The sequence below is a fragment of the Heterocephalus glaber genome, unplaced genomic scaffold (assembly GCF_053883595.1).
Source record: "Heterocephalus glaber isolate CG9 unplaced genomic scaffold, H.glaber_assembly_v1.0 deba00001442, whole genome shotgun sequence".
NCBI classification, from domain to species: domain Eukaryota; kingdom Metazoa; phylum Chordata; class Mammalia; order Rodentia; family Bathyergidae; genus Heterocephalus; species Heterocephalus glaber.
Window position 1 is genome coordinate 31,808,337 of NW_028258296.1, and position 19,777 is coordinate 31,828,113.

At 37.2% G+C, this 19,777-nt stretch overlaps 1 protein-coding gene across 7 annotated transcripts in view; it reads left to right on the forward strand.

Moving 5' to 3' along the window:
- The first annotated feature begins 18,161 nt into the window (after window positions 1–18,161).
- Window positions 18,162–19,777, forward strand: part of Ptbp2 (polypyrimidine tract binding protein 2) — a 72,409-nt gene continuing 70,793 nt past the window's right edge. For 2 of the 7 annotated variants that reach the window (XM_004841219.4, XM_004841217.4), the window contains exon 1: window positions 18,162–18,455. In XM_004841219.4, the coding sequence (XP_004841276.1) occupies window positions 18,448–18,455 (8 nt within the window). In that variant the 5' untranslated portion in view covers window positions 18,162–18,447. Of the gene's footprint in view, window positions 18,456–18,941; window positions 19,304–19,777 lie in introns of those variants that run through there. The other 5 variants (XM_004841218.4, XM_004841216.4, XM_087213170.1 and 2 more) reach the window with 5 other exon arrangements.

Below are 19,777 nucleotides of genomic sequence, written 5' to 3' on the forward strand. Positions count from 1 at the left end.
ACATTTATGTCTTTCAAAGTTACTGGTGGTCAGTGCTTTGGAAATTTCACTATTTTAAACTACTACATTTGAGGAAATATCATATCAGAATTGCTAAATAGTGGCTACTAGTTACATGTGACTATTAAGTACTGAAATATGGCTGATTTGTACAACGTAATGCCTGAAAATTTTAAGATTTAAATAGACACATGTGACTAATAGGTGGCATAGGTCCAGACTGAAAATCTCTCCAATGTCCCTAACAGAATGACGAAAGCATGAAACATGAATGAGCCTTTTAATATCAGGTCCCCAATCCTTTAGATGAGGAGGTTAGGCAAACTGTTACCTAGAAATCCTCTTGTCTTTAAAACTCTGATTCTATATATCCATCCAATAATTTTTGCTAAAAGTTTGCAAACTTACGTAGGAAGTTTGATGTTTTGTTAGGATATACAAATAGTATGAAGGGTTTTATTTTGTTGTTTCATTTTGTTTTGTTTCTTTTTTAAAGTAATCTTTGTGGCCTGGGATGTAGCTCAGTAGCGCCCTGCCTGCCTGGCAAGCTCAAGGTCCTGAGTCCTGAGGTCATCCCCCATACAGAAAAAAAGTAACTTTTGTTACTTTTTCTGAATTAAATAGTATGTAAGAGTCTTAGTCACTTTCCAGCGGCTAAAATACAATACCAGATACCCACAGTTTGAAGGAGGAAAAGTTTATTTTGGCTCACAGTTTGTAGAGGTTTCAGTCCATATGGGCTGGCTCCAAGGCAGAGGGACATAGAAGAGGCTTGCTTATGGTAAGGCTGCAAAACTGAGAGAGCTCAAGGGAGGAATGGAGAAGAGATACATCCAGGCCACACCCTAGTGACCCACCTCTTCCAACAAGATCCCACCTCCTAACTACAAGTCAGCCATAATCCCCCGTAATCCAGTAACCTTCAAAAGCCTTGCCTGTGTGTGCATGAGGCTTTGGGGAACATTTTAGATATAAACCACAACAGTAAGCATGCTCTAGATTGACTACCATCCCCATATTTATATGTTAACCCTGGGGCCAGGGATTTAGCTCAGTGGCACCATGCCTGCCTCGAAAGCCCAAGGTCCTGAGTTCGATCCCCGGTACAAGAGAAGGAAAAAAAAAAAAAAGATGGCTATGTTAACCCTAACTCCCAATGTGATGGGACAGTAGTTGGCAGTTGAGCCTTTGGGAGGTGATGAAGTCATGGAGGCTAAGCTTTCATGAATGTGATAAGTGCCTTTGTGAAAGAAGTATCAGAGAGCTCCTTCACCTCTTCTTCCATGCGAGAACACAGTGAGGAGGTGCCTTCTATCAACCAGAAAGCAGGACCTCAGAAACCAACTCTTCCAGCACCTTGATCTTGGATTTTCCACCCTTCAAACTGTGAAAAATAATCTCCTGTGGTTTATAAGCCACCCAGTCCATAGTATTTTATTATAGAAGTTCCAACAGTCTAAGACAGAACAGGAGAAAAAATCGACAATACAGGAAAGAAAAATATAAAGCTCACCTAAAACCAGGGTGATCATAATTTATTGTCTAAATGAGACATTTCTGAGAGTGAAAAGGACACTAATGACAATCATAATGGGACAACAAGTAGAAACCAAAACTGTCCCAAACTCTGTGGACAGCCCACAATGTGCAAGAATGCAAACTAACAGCAGAAAATGAGGCCAACATGATATGGTCTGGAGTATATGCTCTTTGATGTCATATTACAGAGATAGATTTTTTAGTACGTAAAAAAAAAAAGATGAATGGCACTGCTTTCAATTAACTCTTCAAAAATAACTGTTTCCTCTAGAAAGAGCTGTGAAAGCTATGAATTGTGAGTAACAATCAATTGAAGATTAGGACATAGGAGCATACTTCTATTGGTTATTATAGATTAAAAAGAGACCCATGAGTTTTTGTAGTCAAAGTAAGGGTAAGATTTGCATCGTCAGCTCCTAAAATTCAGTGTCTATGAAGTTATTTACTATCACTTTAATTCAAGAAAAATAGAAAAAATAATCTATTTTTTATGTGAATAATAATTTTCTTACAAAATCGGAAATCAGTTTAGCTACAACTTAATGGTATTTTATACCACTGCAGTAAAACATTGGCAAGTAATTTTACTTCGAAAATGAAATAGATTTTAAAAGATAAAATATTATCATTTTAATGGCATTTGAATCAATATTATTTCTTTTTCTTTTCCTGCTGAACCTAACTATGTCTCCACATTGTTTTTGGTGGACAGTGTTGAATTGGTTCTGCTTTTTGTCAAAGCTAATACCATATGTTTATTTGTAGTGTTTATACCATTAATATTTATCATCTTTTATATAATTGGATTTACCACCTAGTTTTTTCCTTTATTATCCTGTTTCTTTACTTCCTTTTTATTTTCTTACCTTCTTTTGAATTAATTGATATTTTTATAGCACCATTGTATCTTCCCTATTGGCCTCATGATTATTACCCTTTGCTGTATTTTTATAGTGATAACTGTAGATTTTAGAGTAAGCATCTTTGCCTGATTATAATATCCCTTTAAATAATATTATAACACTTCCTGTGTAATATAAGAAACTTACATGTATCTTTTTCTTAATCTCCTTCTCTCCAACAGGTTATCATTGTCATATATTTACTTCTACACATATTATTCATATTTTTTCACTACAACATTGGGAAATAATTTTATTCTGAAAATAAAGGCAATACAAAAACATCAAGAATCATTTTCTTAGAGTATTTCAAACAATATTAATCACTTTCTTTTAATACATATTAAATTTATAACTTCCATTTTAGTCAACTGTATTTTGAAGCAATAAAAATGAAAAATGGTATTAAATTAACCTATATTTGCTTTTCCAGCCCTCTTCATTGTTTTATGAAGATTCAATTTCCCATCTAGTACAATATAATTTTCCTTTTACCCAAAGAACATTTCTTATAGCTTTTGTTCTTCTGAAAAATAATTTTTTCCTTTATTTTGGAAAGATATTTTCTCTGAATATAGAATTTTTATGCCCGCCATATTGCATTTTTTCCTTATGAGAAGTCCATGACCAATTTTATCTTTATTTCCTTTGACTGCTTTTAAAATTTTCTCTTTATCACTGGTTCTCAGCAATTTGATTATAATGTGGCCTCACATGATTTTGTGTATGTGTTTATCATGTTAGTTGAGTCCTTATATCTGTGGCTTTATAATTTTCATCAAATCTAGTGGAAAACATCTTTTATTTTGTAGTGTACAAACTCCATTAAATTCATTCAGTATTTTTTTCATTTCTGATATTATCTTTTTTACCCTTAAAAATCTTGTTACTTTAAAAAATATATCTTGTTGTGTACATAATACCATTTAGTATAATAGTATATCATTTATATCTTTTATGTTTTTCTTTAAATTTTGGAATATATATATATATATCTATATGTATCTGCTAAAACCCATGATGCCTATAATTTGGGGGTATATTCCTATTCATTGACACTACTTGTGGATGTGTGTCTCATTTTGTTTTTTTACTTCTTTGGATGTTGTATGATTTTATGTTGAGTTATTGTATGTTTTTGTATGTTCTTGTGTGTTTTCTTCTTCCTTCTTTCCTCCTACCCGCTGCTGCCTCCCAGTACTAGGGATAGAACTCAGAGGCACTCTACCACTGAGTTGCAATTTCAGCCCTTTGTTTTATGTTTTATTTTGAGACAGGATCTAAATTACACAGGCTGGCCTCAAATATGTGATGTTTAGTTTAAGGACCAGTGTAAGAAGATAGCAATCTTAGAAGAAAAAAAGATGTAAAGCAGCCTGCTCCCTGCAGCCATTATTTTTGCTGTAACTCAAGGACCTTGTTTCTGGTCCAACTGGGCAAAATGTCCAGAGTGTGGCAAACCTTATGCTACCAGAAACTCACTCAGGATCTTGGCCATTATTTCTCAACCCAGGTGGTATTAATTTAATTGATATTCTTTATACTATTTATGAACATGTATGTACAATATGTATAAAATATTTCACAATAAAATTGAGTATTGCTTAGAGTAAGATTGAAACTTTATAATTATGAAATTCATGTTTTATATTTTAGCTTTTGTGAAGTGGACACATTTCTGGATGCAATATTACCAGAAAACAACAAGCCAGAACACAAACCAGAGATTAAAAACACACTTGCCAATGGACCATCAACTCTAAAGATAAGCTATTTAAAGAAAAACATTTTAATTGTATAAGGAACTTAGTTAAAGTTAAGTATATGCCAGTATTGCAGTACCATAAAAATTGGTTTATCAAGCTGAATAAATGCAGTTTTTACTATCAAGGAACTAAGAGATGTGTAGCAATGAAATGGGGGAAGCATAGGCTTAAGTAGATAAGTAGAAAATAATTAGAGAATGGCTGACAGAGAATCAAAGGATATTATTAAAGCACAAAGGGAAATATTTTTAGGTGAACTGACACAGTACTTGACTCCAATAAAGTAAGAATTAATTAAAGAAAGCATATGTATGATATGATGTGGTGTAGCATAGTATGCAAAAATGGGAAGATCTTAGACATAAACAAGGGCTCTAAAGCAAGAAGTGATATGGAGGATGCTGGAACTATTAACATTATATTTATCTACAACATAAACTGGGAGACCAGGGAATGAGGTTCAACAGGGAATGAGGTTCAACACTGAAGAGCTTACATATGGTATGATTTGGATTTGAGATGTCCTCCAAAAGCTCATGTGTTGAAGACTTGATCTTCAGTGCAGCCATGTTCAGAATTGGGGCCTTTGGAATGTGAATGGAACATAAGGGCTCTGACTTCATTAGTGGATTGATGCATTTATGGAGTGATAACTTAATGAACTTTTAGAAGGTGGTGGAAACTTTGGGAGTGGGACCAACTGGAGGAAGTCTGTCATTGGCCATGTGTCCATGAAGGATATATTTTGCCCCCAGCCACTTCCACTTTATCTGAATTATTCAATAGGTAAGAGATCTGCAAGTTAATAGACTTTGTACCTCAGAGCTTCAGTGTTCTCAATGAAGGTGGCAATGAATTTGATAGAGATTTGTGTGGATTTAGAATAGTAGTTGAAGGAGAAGAGCCGAAGTACAAGGCAAAGGATTAATAGCAGAAGCTGAAAATCTAGCTGAGGTTTAGAAATATGATTTATGGATGGTAGCAGCATCAATAAGACTGGAAGATTTTTCGCTAGTGGCACAAAATTGCTTAAGTGTAGGAAAGAGAAGAAGACAGATTAGAGCCCTGATTGAGGGTTTGTTAGGCTAGGTTGGAAGGATAGGGTTTCAGAGTTTTTCTGAGTAGGAGTCAAAAGTTTTGTTAGGTAATAAAAACCTGTATTTTTCCCAGTACTGCAAGTAAACAAATAGCCTATATTTTAAAACTTCTGGGGGGGAGTTGTATTTATCATATTTTTTTCTTGGGAAAAACCATGTACAGTGTTATTTGAAGGCATTATTTCTTAGAGTTGAGGGTGAAAACCTCTAACAGCATTTATCACTAAAATGATATATATAAGAAAGGAGAGAAATTTTTTTTCTTCAACAGAGAGAGGAGAAATTACAAAAACAAAAAGGACAAAGGAAGAGAAAGAGACTGCAGAAGTTCAATGCCTGTACAACTTCATCCATCATTGTCAACCCTAAGAATCAGAATAGACTCTGAATATTTGGTAGGAATTTATTTATCACGTAAACTAAGCAAGGAACTGAGTTTTATATACAGGTTAACTCAAAATATACAGATGTAGATCCATAGATACAAAAATTGGAGAAAGAGTGGTTCATGAGAATTTAAGCCCCTGAAGTAGACACTAAGGATCACACCAAGTTTTCCAAGTGTCAAGACAATCCCTCACTACAGCTTTTCAAGGACAGTATTCAAACTGCTTCTGCTCCATATCTTCTGACTCCTAGATATGCCTAACACATAGGAAGCATTCAATACATAAACTGCTTTGAGGCATCCCTCTCAAGGGCACACACTACTTTTTGAAAGAGGAACAAAAGAAAAAGAATGACCGGATCTCTGACCTTTTATTACTTTCAAATAAACAACTCAAAGCACAGCTCACTACTGTCATTTTCATATAACAAGGGCATGACATTTTCAAACGTCAGGGTACTGTGATAGCACCTGAAAATTTTCTGAGAAAGCTCTATAACCAGAAGCATACGTGCATTCAGTAACTACTGTTCTCTGCTGTTGGCTGGGCTACAAAGTAAGGCCATTCAATGCCAAAAGCCATACACTTCTCTTCCTAAATGTAAGTATTGGTTCTCAGGTCTCTTCTAGCTACCCTAAGGCATTGTCTAGGAAAAGCTTGTCAGGTTGGTCAGTTATCACTGTAAACGCCGGACTGACCAATAATCAGAACAAATGTGGGCTCAGTATGCTAGCAAAAAGGCTCTCATTTGGGTTTTTTTTTTGTAATGAAACCCTTCCAAATGTTATGATAGGAAAATGTGTTGGGCAAGGTTTACCATTCTTTTGATTTGGGATTATATCGAGAACTAGATAGATAGAAACCATAGTTTGTCAGCAATTATATCTTCAAAAATTATTCTACTTCTTCTGTTGATGGAAATAGTCAGCACACATAGTGGCATTGGATTCTAAATAAAGAGGTATCAAACAGGTTGAGATAATCATTGTATTGGTCAGCTTTCTATCACCACAACAAAACACCTGGGATAAACAACTTAAAAGAAGAAAGGATTATTTTGGCTCACTGTTTTAGAGGTTTCAGTCTACGATCACTTGGCCCCATCACTTTGGGCCCGGTGATGAGTGAGAATATCATGGTGGGGAGCAAGTGGTGGAGCAAAACTGCTCAGCTTAGTGGCTGGGAAGGAGAGAAACAGAGGAAGGACCAGGGTCCTACTATCTCTTCAAGGAAATGTTGCCAATGACCTAATTTCCTTCCATTAGGTCCTACCTCTTAAAGGTTACCCCAACTCTCAATACCACTACCCTGAGGAACAAGTCTTCAAGATATGGTTCTTTGGAGGCCACTCTAGAGCCAAAATATAGCAGTCACTGAAGAGGAAAGGGAAAATATCCACGTTCATTTGACAACAACAATACTCATTCAGTTATCAAGTCTTAACCAACTCAAACTCTTAGACATGTTGCATAATAAAAGTTCTTAGGAGACTGACTTAAAGCATTGATAATAACTATTCATAAGTTAATCATAGTGCCATAAAAATCATATGTAAATTCAAATCATATGTAAATTCAGTAACTGTATTACTTGAAGGCGAGGAAGGTGCTTACAGTGTGTAGTGTATATTATTCTAAACATTCTGCTTACAAGTAAGTCCTACTGTTAGGAAAGAATTATTTTGGCAAAGATTTATTTCCTTCAAGTCTAGTTCAAGCCCAAGAATTCTAAATTACTATAAAATTTGAATATTTTGGACTTATTAGAAAAGATTTTATTGTGGTTTTCAAATTTTTTTTATCTCCTTTTTCTAATTCTTTTTCTTTTCTTAGGGAAGGAGACTGAGAAGATATGCCTACATTTGACATGAAAGACAAAAGATCTAAAGATAACTTATACAATTATAAAACATTTAAAATTATCTTAAAATATAGCATAATTAGTCTTTTTGCCTTCTGCAGTACATATAACATCAGAGAATCCAAGCTGGTTATCTCTTCTTTAACTATTGCTATGTAAACAATGGGACAAGGCTTTTTGTTGTCAAAACCCAAAAAGCCTCTCTCTGTGTTCATGGAAAATATTAGAAAGGGTTAGCTTTCGATGACTTATTAATAACCTGTGTTTCTTACTAATTTCAAAAGAGTAATCTATTATTTTACCCAAGGTAAAGTTATCATTAATATTAATATCATTGGGAAAATATCTTATTTGTCTAATGAAGCTTCAAATCAGAGAAAGTTTCCAGGTCAAGCAAAGTATCCTTGAGAAGAAACTAAAATTAGGATCTTAGAACTTACATATTTTTATTCTTGTCAATATGGAAACTATAAATGACTTATGATGGCTTTTTGCTCATCTTCTAAGAAGTCAAGTATCTGAAGTGGCCAAGTATTTCATGACATTGTCTTGTAACTTCAAAAAAAGTTAAATTCCAACCATCTACTTTGAATCTCTACCTAAATTTCTCACCTACCTCATCCTTCTTTAGCTTAAAATCTTCCAACAATTTCCTACTGTGTTGCCTTTAAATACAATTTAAATTCATTACCATGGCATATTCAGACTTTCCAGGATTAAGTTTCCTCTATTTTTTAAACTCATATCCTCCACACCAGTGTCATATTTCTTTCTCTCTCTTTTTTTTTTTTTTGGTACCAGGGATCAAACTTAGGACCTTGCGCTTGCAAGGCAGGTAGTGGAACCACTGAGCTAAATCCCTGGCCTAGTGTTATATTTCTATTTATGGGTTCTAAGCATTTCATTTTCTCTCAGGACTCCTTGTTTTGCATATTCATCTGTCTTTAGTGTTCTCTCCTGCTGCACCTACTGGCGATTTGGTGTTTGAAGCTAACCACTCATAAAAGCTGATCATGCACCCCCGTCCACTGCGGTTTGAACGTGCTCCACGAAAGTCCACATGCACAGAACAACCCCCAAACCATGTTCTGGGCATGTGGAGGTTTGTCCTTTAAAGGGCAACTAGGATAAAATGAGGTCAACAGGGTGGTGGCTTCCTGATGGAACTGGTGGCTTTGTAAGAAAAGAGACTTGAACTTGGATATGGTGAAGAAGGCCATCACTGGATGCTAGGTCCTTCATTGATATTGGGCCTCCCAGGCTCCAGAACTGTGAGAAATGAAATTCTTTTCTTTGTACTTTAGTCTGTGTTTTTCTGTCAAAGGAAGAGAGAAACAGAATAAGATACCAAATCTCTTCAACTTGCATCCTAAAAACATTGCATAGGTGCTCTCCCTTGTGCTTCTCTAGGTCTCACTGATACTAAATTACCTCTAAAAGAACACAAACTATTAACACTCCCCAAAAGTGAGTGAGATATAATAATGGCTTTAAGGTACCCAAATCGAAGTCCATAATATATTTGTGAAATCCTAAAACACTCAACATCATAAAACTATTATAATAATTGTTAGAATAATGTGTCAGGTATTAACATGATAATGGTAATGATGACAAAGGGGAAGAGAAAGAGAACTGAGTGAGGAGGAAAAGGAAAAAACACAGAAGGGGGAGAGGGAGAGCAAAAGAGAGGGAGGAAAGGGGGGATTTAAGGATAAGAATACCTAACTGGATCTTGGGAAAGACTGGGATTACGAATTGGGAATCCATTATAGGCAGTCAGGCAGTATGGTCCTTGTCGTTTAAGTCTCTGCAGCTTAGTTTTGTTCTCTTTTTACATAAATTTCATTCTTTTACTCCTTCTTTAGACCCTCTTTGTGCACATGGTGAGAAATATCTGGCCATTACTTCTATATTAAAATATTCTCTTTCTAATCCCGTAAGAAGACCACTTGAGTCTTTTCTTTAAATTTGTGGGTGGAAAAATCTGACTGGCACACTCTGATAAGCTACCTGTTTCTGATCTAATCAGCTACAGGCAAGGAGCATTCAGTCACAAAGTTCAGGCAGGGCTACAGAAAGCCCATCTATGTGAAGAAGGGAAGGAATTAGGAAAAGCATGAATTGGAGAGAAAGATGATTTTGTTCATGGGATAAGTAGCCAAGTGCCCAAATCCACATACTTCATAACAGATTCTAGAAGAGAACGAGACCCAAAAATCACCAAGTCTGATTCATTGCCAAGTGCAAGAATCTCTTCCATCCCTAACAGACACATTCAGCTTCAGCTTGCCCACTCATAAGAGGAAGCTGACTATAGTGGCAGGCAGTTCATTCCAGCACAAGGCAGCTTTATTGTTTGAAGGTTCATTCTTATGCTGAGCTGAAATTTGTCTTTCTATATAACTTTAATCCATTCTGTTTTGTAGAACAAAAAAAATATATGCCCAGCCCATCTTTTTATATGATAGCTCTTCATTTATTGTAGGATAACTAACATGTTTTCCACCAGTTTTCCCCTGGTAAATATCTCTAACTCCTTCAAACATTGTTTCTCTGATATAGATACCTCACCCTTCCTTATTTTAGTAGTTTGCTTTCAATTGTCCAAAAAAGATATTCCTACTGCAAATGTATTAACAATAAGGGAATCACCTTGGCTCCCATCCAGCTAAGTATTTAAAACATGTATGATCCAGCTGCTCATTTATTAATTCATCCTTCCACAATTGTTTAGGCCATACCTACTAAGTACTAGACACTTGTACTAGGCCTTTGAAATACATGAGGGGCAAAACAAACTTCCACTCTGCAGCATTCCACTGAAGAAAGATAGATGGTAAACAATGAATGTTTAAAAATAAATATATAAATGCATATATATATATATATATATATATATAGCATGTTAAATATAATACAGGCTTTGAAAAAAAAAAGTAGAGCACAAGAAAGGAGGGCTTGTTAGGAGATATCACAGGTGGCAGTGCTAATAGTATGATCAGGATGCCCTTATTTAGAAGAGGAGATTTGAATAAATACTTAGAAATGAAGGATTACCTGAGTAGGCGAGAGTCAGGAGAGGCAGAGGGTATTTGAAGGAAGAGAAGAGAGCATCTTAGGCAAAAGGCCCTAAAAGGAGACAGTGTCTGGCATGTTCTGGGAACAGTAAGGGAGGCCAGTACTTTGGGGAGGAGTGAGTGGCAAGGAGAGTTGACAGGGATGTGAAGACAGGGATGGGAAGTCAAGAGAGGACAGAAGGCAGATCATATGGGACTTTTATATCTTTGTAAGGATTTTAGCTTTTCTGCAGAATAAAATCGGGTTTCCTTTCAGGATTCTGAGCAGAGGAGTGACATGGTCTTACATTTTAAAGGACCATCCTGGTTTCTATTAAGAATAGATTGTTGGGACACAAGATTTTCCTTCTTTCTGTAGGTTTTGTGCTTAGGTGAGCTTCTTAGTGTTGAGTGTGGCTGCCAGCACTGATCAGAGCTATGTGCTCCCATTGAATACCACCTTCAAACATAAATATCATGCTCATTGACTCACTTCTGAAACAATTGCTGACTTCAAGGTAATGCCATACTTTGATTGACTTCAAGACTAAGTGGAAATGGAGCAGTTACTTTGATTAGCTTAACGGGAGCTGGGAAAGAGGGTCATACCTACCCTTCGCATGGCTATTCCATAAGGGGAGAATAGAGTGAACATTAAGATGCCAATCATAACACCCTCCACAACCATCCTGACGGAAATATTATTGCTTTCTTAATAATTGTTCTAACTCAACATAATCAGTGAGCAAACTTTGTGTAGAGCACATTGGTACTATGACATCCTTAAATGAATAATAAACTGTCTTGGGTCAATGCCTTATGATTTCTTTATAGGAACTGTTATCAAGCTATGAATCTCCATATACGTATACAGTTATATGCAGGCTGGCCTTAAACTCACTGCAGTCCTCCTGCCTCAGCCTCTCCAGTGCTGGGTTTACAGGCATGTGCCACCCCACCTGGTATGCAATTAAATTTTTAATTAATGAAGGACTTTATATTTGTGTTGTAGCCCTATACTATTATTTTGAATGCAGATTTTTAAATCTTCTCTATATTACATCTCTGTCATTTGCAAATTTGCTAAACATACTTTTTTGTAAATAATAAGTAGAACAAATTATATTTTATTCCCTTTCTTAAAAATATATTTTATTTGTATAGTCAAAAATGGATATAGAGAGTGAAAGGAATCACAGATTGAAATAAAAATACTCCAACAGAGACATCTATTACAAAACAATTAAAAGACAACCAAATTGGAACTATTTTTGGCTCTCATTTTTCAGTTCATCATTGCCATTGTTAAGGATTCAAACTACTCTGAAAACTAAAAATATTAAAGATTTTGAAGTGGCTTCTATTTGTTATGTGGTTCTTTTTTTATAAAGTTATCAAAGTACTTAGTTTGGAAGAGTTACTTGCTCTAGGTGTAAACTTACACCTGTATGTTGACTTAATACTACAGTATTTCTATATGCAAATCACTTGTCCTCAGTTTTAATTTATGTGGCTATTTACATAAAGCCTCATACAATGTGAATTTTATAATATTTCATGGTTTATAATGATATAAAGCAAGATGTTGTTGTTTCCTTTGTATTTAATGCCTCCCCCACTTTATTTTTCTTTGTGTTTACTTTTCTCATTTTCTCCCCTGGTTTAGGTTTTTATGTATGATCATTCTAAAAACTGCTGATCCATTCAAAACTATTGTCCTCTCTCCCAGGAATAATCTTTATTATGTGAACAATATAGGAAGGACAGGCAGTTATGCTGAGCTTTTTTTCAGTGAGCACGTAGATAAGCAGTCACTATTGCTGAATACAAAAGAGGCAATGTTTGTGTTCAAACAGTTCTTTGCTCTCTGCCATCTAATCCCTTCTTTTTTAATGTAAAATTTATTGCTATCAAAGTAAAACATGCACATAACTTAAAAAGTAGTTGTAGAAGATTTACCACAAAATAAACAAAAATCCAAACTATATTCTTCTATTTCACACTTCCTCATCCTCAAGCTCCATGTTCCAGAAGCAACCACTTCCAGTTCTCCCTGATTCTCCTGGAATTGACCTGCATGCCTCTGAATGGTGCTCATTTGCCATTTTCTCACCTATCAATTCTAGACATGAATTATTGACTTCATCCTTCGGAAGATGAGAATTTATAACTCCATCTGCACATATTCATACTTCCATATGCCTACAAAATTATTTCACACATTTATTTTTATTTATAATTACTGGTTATATTATTATAATGATACAGTTTTTTAACAACTGAGCCACAGCGTGTTCTATGACTATATGTCTCTTTGTTGTTTTTTGATTTTATTTGTCGGAATTCCTTCACCCCCTCAGATCCCTTTTTAACAGTAAGAACTGCTAATATTTTTCTCCCAAAGACTCAAGCCCCATGTAAGGTAATGTGATAACATCTTTTAAAATGAAAAGTGTACTCTTCTCAAGAATTTTATTTATTGTATTTATCCGCACATATGTTTACACATATGGACATGACTTAGAAACAAGCATATTCAATGCAAAATTGTTCATAAGAACCAAGATTAGAGGCAATCTAAATGTCCACCAATAAGTTATGATTTACTTATTATGTAGCCATATATAAAGAATGAGCAGTTCTAAATATACTGATAAAGAAAAATTCCTAAGATACATACGAAGTTACAAAATAAGTTGCAGAATAGCATGCATAGTAGTTATCATTTTTTAATAAAAAGAACAAGAATACATGCTATTAGTATGTATGCTGATAAGCTCATAAGATGGATTGCCTCTGGAAAGTGAAACCTGGAAGTTGGAGAGTGAGAACAATGTATATGCTTTTTATTTCTAATAGCTTTATTGATACGTAATTTTAGTGTTTAATACAATGAATTTGAATATATTTACAAAGTTGTACACCCTACCACAATCTAGTTTTGGAATATTTCCATCATTGTAAAAAGAGACTTTATTTATATTTTGGGTTTCTCATATAAGAGAATATTTGAGATATTTAAACTTGTGCCTGATTTATTTCACTTAACATTATGATCTCAAGGTGCATCCATTTATCTACACATGCCTCAAGTTTATCCTTCCTTATAGCAGAGCAGTATGTACTTCATTGTGTATAAATACCACACCTTCTTTATCTATGCATCTGTTGCTGAGCATTAGGCTATTTCCAAGATTTAGCTATTACAAATTGTGCCGCTATAAACATGGGTATGCATGTATCACTGTAATATGATGACTTTAACTCTTTAGGGAAGATTCCTAGAAGAAGAATAGCTGAGCCAAATTAAATTTCCATTTTTAGCTTTTTGAGGAATCTCATGCTGATCTCCATAGTGGTTGTACTAGTTTACATTCCTACCAACAATTTAGAAGGGTTCCTTTTTTCCCCTGCAATCTTGCCAGCATTTGTTACTACTTGAGCAAAATGGAGGATAGCTAACAGGAAGTAGGCAGATCTTTTCCAAATGGAGAGGAGAACAAGAGTTGTAGGGATTAAGTAGGGTTGGGAGAGGAATTAAAATGTGCTACGCACATGTACAAACTCCCCACAATAAATGTAACCATGTTCTGCAGACATGTACTAACAAAAAATTAAATTAAAAAGAGACTTTGTGCTCCTTTACATTTATTAGCATCCCCACTTCCAGCCCTAGGCAGCTACTTATCTATATTCTGTCTCCAAATTTTAGCCTTTTCTGAATATTTTGTACATATTCATATTTCTTTCAATTTGTTTTCCTTTTATATTGAATTTATATAATCTACTTGAAATTAAATATTGAATTTATATAATCTATTTGGAATTATCTAACTGTTTGTATTATTATTCCTCTTTTCATAAAAAGAAACTGCACCATGAAAAAGTGAAGTGATATCTTTAGTACTATAAGTAGACAAGAGGTAGGACTAGAAATTAAATCAAGACTGTAAACATGATTCCATTTCCTATTTTTATTCTGTCAGTATTAGACCTCATTTTGGCTTAGCATACCCTGAAATTTAGATTTAATCATTGTTCACATAAGTGTAAATCTCTTTAAAAGGTCAAAACATTTACCATTCAGATGGGAAAGAACAAATCATTACACTGAAAAAAAATATGGGTATGAAAATAATACTGTACAGGCACCTCACTTTTTATGGCCTTATTTTGTTAGGATTCCATAAACACTGATATAATCTTGTCATGTATTACAAAGGTTTGCCATCTGCTAATGTTGAAATTAATAATCTATTCCATGGTTAATTCATAAAATCATACAAATTTAGATTGGGATGGGGCATTAGAAATTTATCTATGATATTTACCTGGATTTATTCCTCTGGATACCAGCCAATCTAATTACTTTAGTGACATGTTTAACCTTTGTGAAAATTTCTATATAGATTTATTTATATGAATATTGGCAGCTGTTAAAATCTAGGAGCCAAATTTGTGGCCTGTTTCTTCTCTAATAAGTATTAATAGTAATAACAGAAACAGTCAGGATGATGATAGCACTCTTAATTATTTATTGTAGTCAGTCACTGAGCCCAGGGCATGGGGGTGTGTTATATACTTTATGTCATTTAGACCTCACAACCATTTATGATGAAGACTCCATTTTCAGTGAAGTATACTTTTTCCTGCAGAGGTTAATGAACATGCCTAATGTCTCGTAGCACTAAATGAAAGAGCTCAAATGTGAATCCAGGCTCTCATCAATATGCTTTTGTGGCAGATAGCAGTGCCCCATGCAAAGGCAATATACGACTTACAGTGGATGCCTGAAGCTGCAGATAGTACCGAACCCTGCATATATTGTTTCTGTCTACACATCCATATTTATGATAAAGTTTAACTTATGAATTAGGCATAGTAAGAGATTAACATCAATAATAAATAAAAAATAGCACAAGGTTGGGGATATAGCTCAGCAGTAGAGTGCTTGCTTAGTATGCACCAGGCCCTGGGTTTAGTTCCCACCACTGGAAAGAAAAAGGAAAAAAGAACAATTGTTCTCTAAGTAAAGTAAGGGTTACTTATGTTATGGTTTGGATCTGAAATGTTCCCCAAAGGCTCAAATGTTAAAAGCTTGGCTCCCAATGTAGCAATGTTCAGAGGTGGAGCTTTTGAAAGATTGCAGCATGAGGGCTCTAACTTCATTAGTGGATTAATCTATTAATGGGTTCATTATTTGGTGTCATTATTGTGAGATGATGAACACGTAGAAGGTGAAACCTAGTAGAAAGGAGTGGATCAGGAGGTTGTGCCTTTGGGAACCCTATCTTTTCTCTGGCCCTTTCCTCTCTAGTCTTTTTCTTTTCTCTGTTTCCTGGCTGCCATGAGGTTAGCAGCTTTCCTCTGCCACTTTCTTCTGCCCTGGTATTTCTGCCGTACCACAACACTAAAAGCATCAGAGTCAGCCAACCATGAGCTAAAACCTCTGAAACCATGAGCCAAAATAAAGCTTTCCTCTCTCAAGTTGCTTTTCTAAGGTCTTTTGTCACAGTAATGGCAAGTTGACTAACATTTCTCAACATAAAAACATTGAGATACCATGACAGGCGAATTGATAAGACACAGCTACTGAGTGACTAACTGGAGGATAGTATATATACACTAAATATGCTGGAAAAAAGTATGATTTCACTATATTTCACTCAGAACAGTGTGGGGTTTAACTTAAAAATTTTTTATTTCTAAATTTTCTATTTAATATTTCCAGCCCATGGTTGACTGCTTGCTGCAAAATACAAAAAGCAAAACCTTCCATAAGCAGGGAAGGGAGCCTACTGCTGTACATTGTTGCATTGGCCTCATTCCTTATTCATGTTATGTTTTGTCCACCTATGTAATTCTCAGCTCCCCTGATTTTTAACCTATTATTTTATGTGCCTTGATTCATAAACTAACTTGTCTCTAAAAAGTGTTTAAATAAGCAAGCTTATTGACTATTGTATGTTTGCACTTTTTTAGGAGGAAAAAATAAGGAAAAATGTGTGTGAACACCACAATTTCTTCTGCTACCTCACAGAAGATATTCTATACCCCCTCGTGGTACAGTTTGCTTTTGCCATGATCAAACAAGAAACAATCAATATTGATTGAGCCAATGTGAGGGAATATAGAGGATTAGGTAGTTTCTGTCCTTTGAAGCTTACATATTAAACTGTTGAGTGAAAATACATGTATAAAACCACAAATATATAAAATTAATGGTACTAATAGTAGATCCTTTATATATCTTAAATCAATGTTTAAAGAGGAGAGACATTATAGGAAATTGGATGTTATTTTATTTTTTTAAGGATTGACAATCCCTAGGGCAAATCAAGAATATTTAAACATTTGGGTGCTTTGAAGAGCTCCATGACAAAGTTTTGTACCGTTATTTGTTTTTGAGGTAGGGTCTCACTAAAGCTGGCCTCCAACTCTTGGGGTCAAGTCAACCCCTGCTAACCTCCCCAGAAGCTAGGACTTACAGGCACGCACCACCCTGAGTAGCTAATAACAAAATATTGGGCCAAGATACTCTTTGTTTTTTTGGTACTGGGGATCAAACTCAGGACTTTGCGATTGCGAGGCAGACAGGGTCCCCCAAGACACTCTTTAAGGTTCTGTCCTATTTAAAAGTAATATTTTAAAAATTATACAGAAACTACCATCTTCTATGGTGAAATTCCAATTAATAAAGAGTAAGAGGTTTGCCAGAAGGGAGATACAGGAAAATATAGAGTCCTCATTGAGAGTAACTGGAGAAATGTGGCAATATTAGTTATTTCCCAAAACCGCTGGTGTGTGTTGGGAGTAGTGATGGAGGACGGTGGAGAGAGAAGGATGCTGGTAAAGGAGTAACATATTGAGATTTTCCAAAAGTGAGTGCCTTGTGAAACTTTGTCAAGCCTCTACTAAAAAACACGTTAAAGTCAGCTATGCTGTTAAATTTGAGACCCTGAGGCATATGGAAAAGGGAGTCAATTTGGGTAGCCCAATTTAATGTTTCTAGCCTAACCAAAGGTGCAGATTCAACTGTCCCCACTCCCATCCACACTTTCTCTTTCACATCCCCAAATGTTAGACACTAGCTATAGGTGGTATTTTTTTTGTATAAACTCAAAGGCTTCAATCATTCCACCCAGGGTATTGTAAATATTTTCCACAGCCGTCCACTATTAACTGAAATGAGGATCGTGTTTTCTCCTACTTTGCCTGATTGAGTTCAGCCTTGGAAACCAAAGTCTTATCTTTCAGTGATGAGTTTTTACTTGCTTTAGAAAGTACTGTTTCTACTAAGCAGTGGTCTTGTTCAAGGGTAATCGTTTGAGGCTGGAGAAGGTCTGTAATAAAAAATGGCACACGGGGCAAGCTATAAAATTTTCCTTGGTCCGCACCCGGGGAGGTAGCGCAGCTGGGAAGTGGACTGGAGGGAAAAGTGGAGAGTGCCTGGGGGTGTCCTGCAGTCCGGGGCCCATCCAGAGGCAGAAGGCGCGGGGGTTGGGGCGGGCGGCGAGTGTCTCACTCACACCGCCCCGGGTGGGAACGCGGGAGGCCAGGTCCAGCAGTCCCGACAGATTGGGTACCCAAGGGCGGCGGAGGAAGGCACTCAGCGTGAGGTGTCGCCCACTCCCCTTAGTCTCAGCGTTTAGCCGCTCGTCTTCGGCGGCTGGGAGCCAGCGCGCTCGGCTCTTTCCGTCGCTGCCGTTGCCGCGCGCTGCCCCTTGCGCTCCGGCACCTTCGGTAATTTCCGTCTGGCCCTGGCCGCCATTTTCTCGCCGCTTGTGTGGCTGCGTGGCTCGGTTCTTGAGAGCGAAGCTTTGTCCGGTTCGGCAATGGACGGGTATGTAATCGAGCCAGAGAGAAGATGTGTGTGAGAGAGGAGTTGGGGCGTCCTTCGGCTAGGTCCGGGGTCGAGGAGAAGCCCTCCGCGGCCCCTCCCAGGGCTGGGCTGCCGTTACCCAACCCCCGCCCCATCGCACACACCCCTCCCTTGGCTTCCCCCGGCGGGCTCCGGGCGAGAAAAGGCGAAGAAAGCGGGCTCCGAGGCCGGGGAGCCCCCCCTGGGGGGGGGCGGTAGCGAGGGGAGCACCCTCTGGGAGGAGAGACGGGTACCCTTCGGCGGCGGGGACCCCAGAATGTCTCTCCCGTCCCTGCCCCCTCCAGAAGCCATTTCGATCGGTTTTCTGGGACCCGAACCCTAGGGTGGCGGCGGCGCGCGGCGGGGGGCCGAGGACCGGGCTGCTGGACTGGGGGCCCGTCGGGGCCGGCGTTCGTGGCGAGCCCGCCCGACCCCCCCAAGCCGGTGGCGGGAGCGCCCGGGAAAGCCGAGAGGGAGCCGCGGGGAAGGCGGGAGGAGGGGGAGGGCAGATGTCACACTCCTTTGTTTTCATCCTAGTCTGGTCGTGGGGGCGGGAGGCATTAAAAAAATGCCATTTTGTGAGGCCTAAGAACATCCAAGAGGCTTGGCAAAAAGGCCGAGAAATTAAATCATCAAAAAAACAAAGTATTTGAGGTCGGCGTCAGTCACATGGGTAAAGGCCAACAGCCATGGCAGAAACAAGAGCAGATAGTATAGGGCCATCGTTTTAGCCACTTTGGTCAGTTTCTGGGAACAAACCAAGAGCTACAAAGAGGTAGAACCGTGCTGCATGTTTGAGAGCCTGGGGAAAGATGGAATTGCTGAGTGAGGTGAGACACGGCCTCTGGGAAATGATACGGACCAGTCTCTCTGGTACTAATGCTCCACATCTGAAATGACTCAGTTTAACTCATTGTTAGGAGGTGGGCCACACCAAAGGGTGAGGATTGAGAAGTACACAGCCAGTTTAGGGAGACAGAGAACTGTTAACAAGTACGGTTACTGAAATCAGTGACAGTTTTTGAAGAATCAAAAGTAAAACTGGAGTCTAGTGTTTCGTATTTTTTAAAGACACTAAATGACTAAAGGATCATGTAAAATTAACAGAACTATAAAAGTTAAAGCATCCTAGAAGTTATCTTAGAGATTATTTTCCGGATGAAACATAGATTCAAAGTTCAGTATTCCCCTAGATCAGTACTGGAAATTAATGGCAAAACTTGGCCTTGAATTCGTGTTTTCTGGTTCCTACATTTTATCTCATTACTAGAATAGTACAAGAGTTAAATTATTCTAGCATTGCA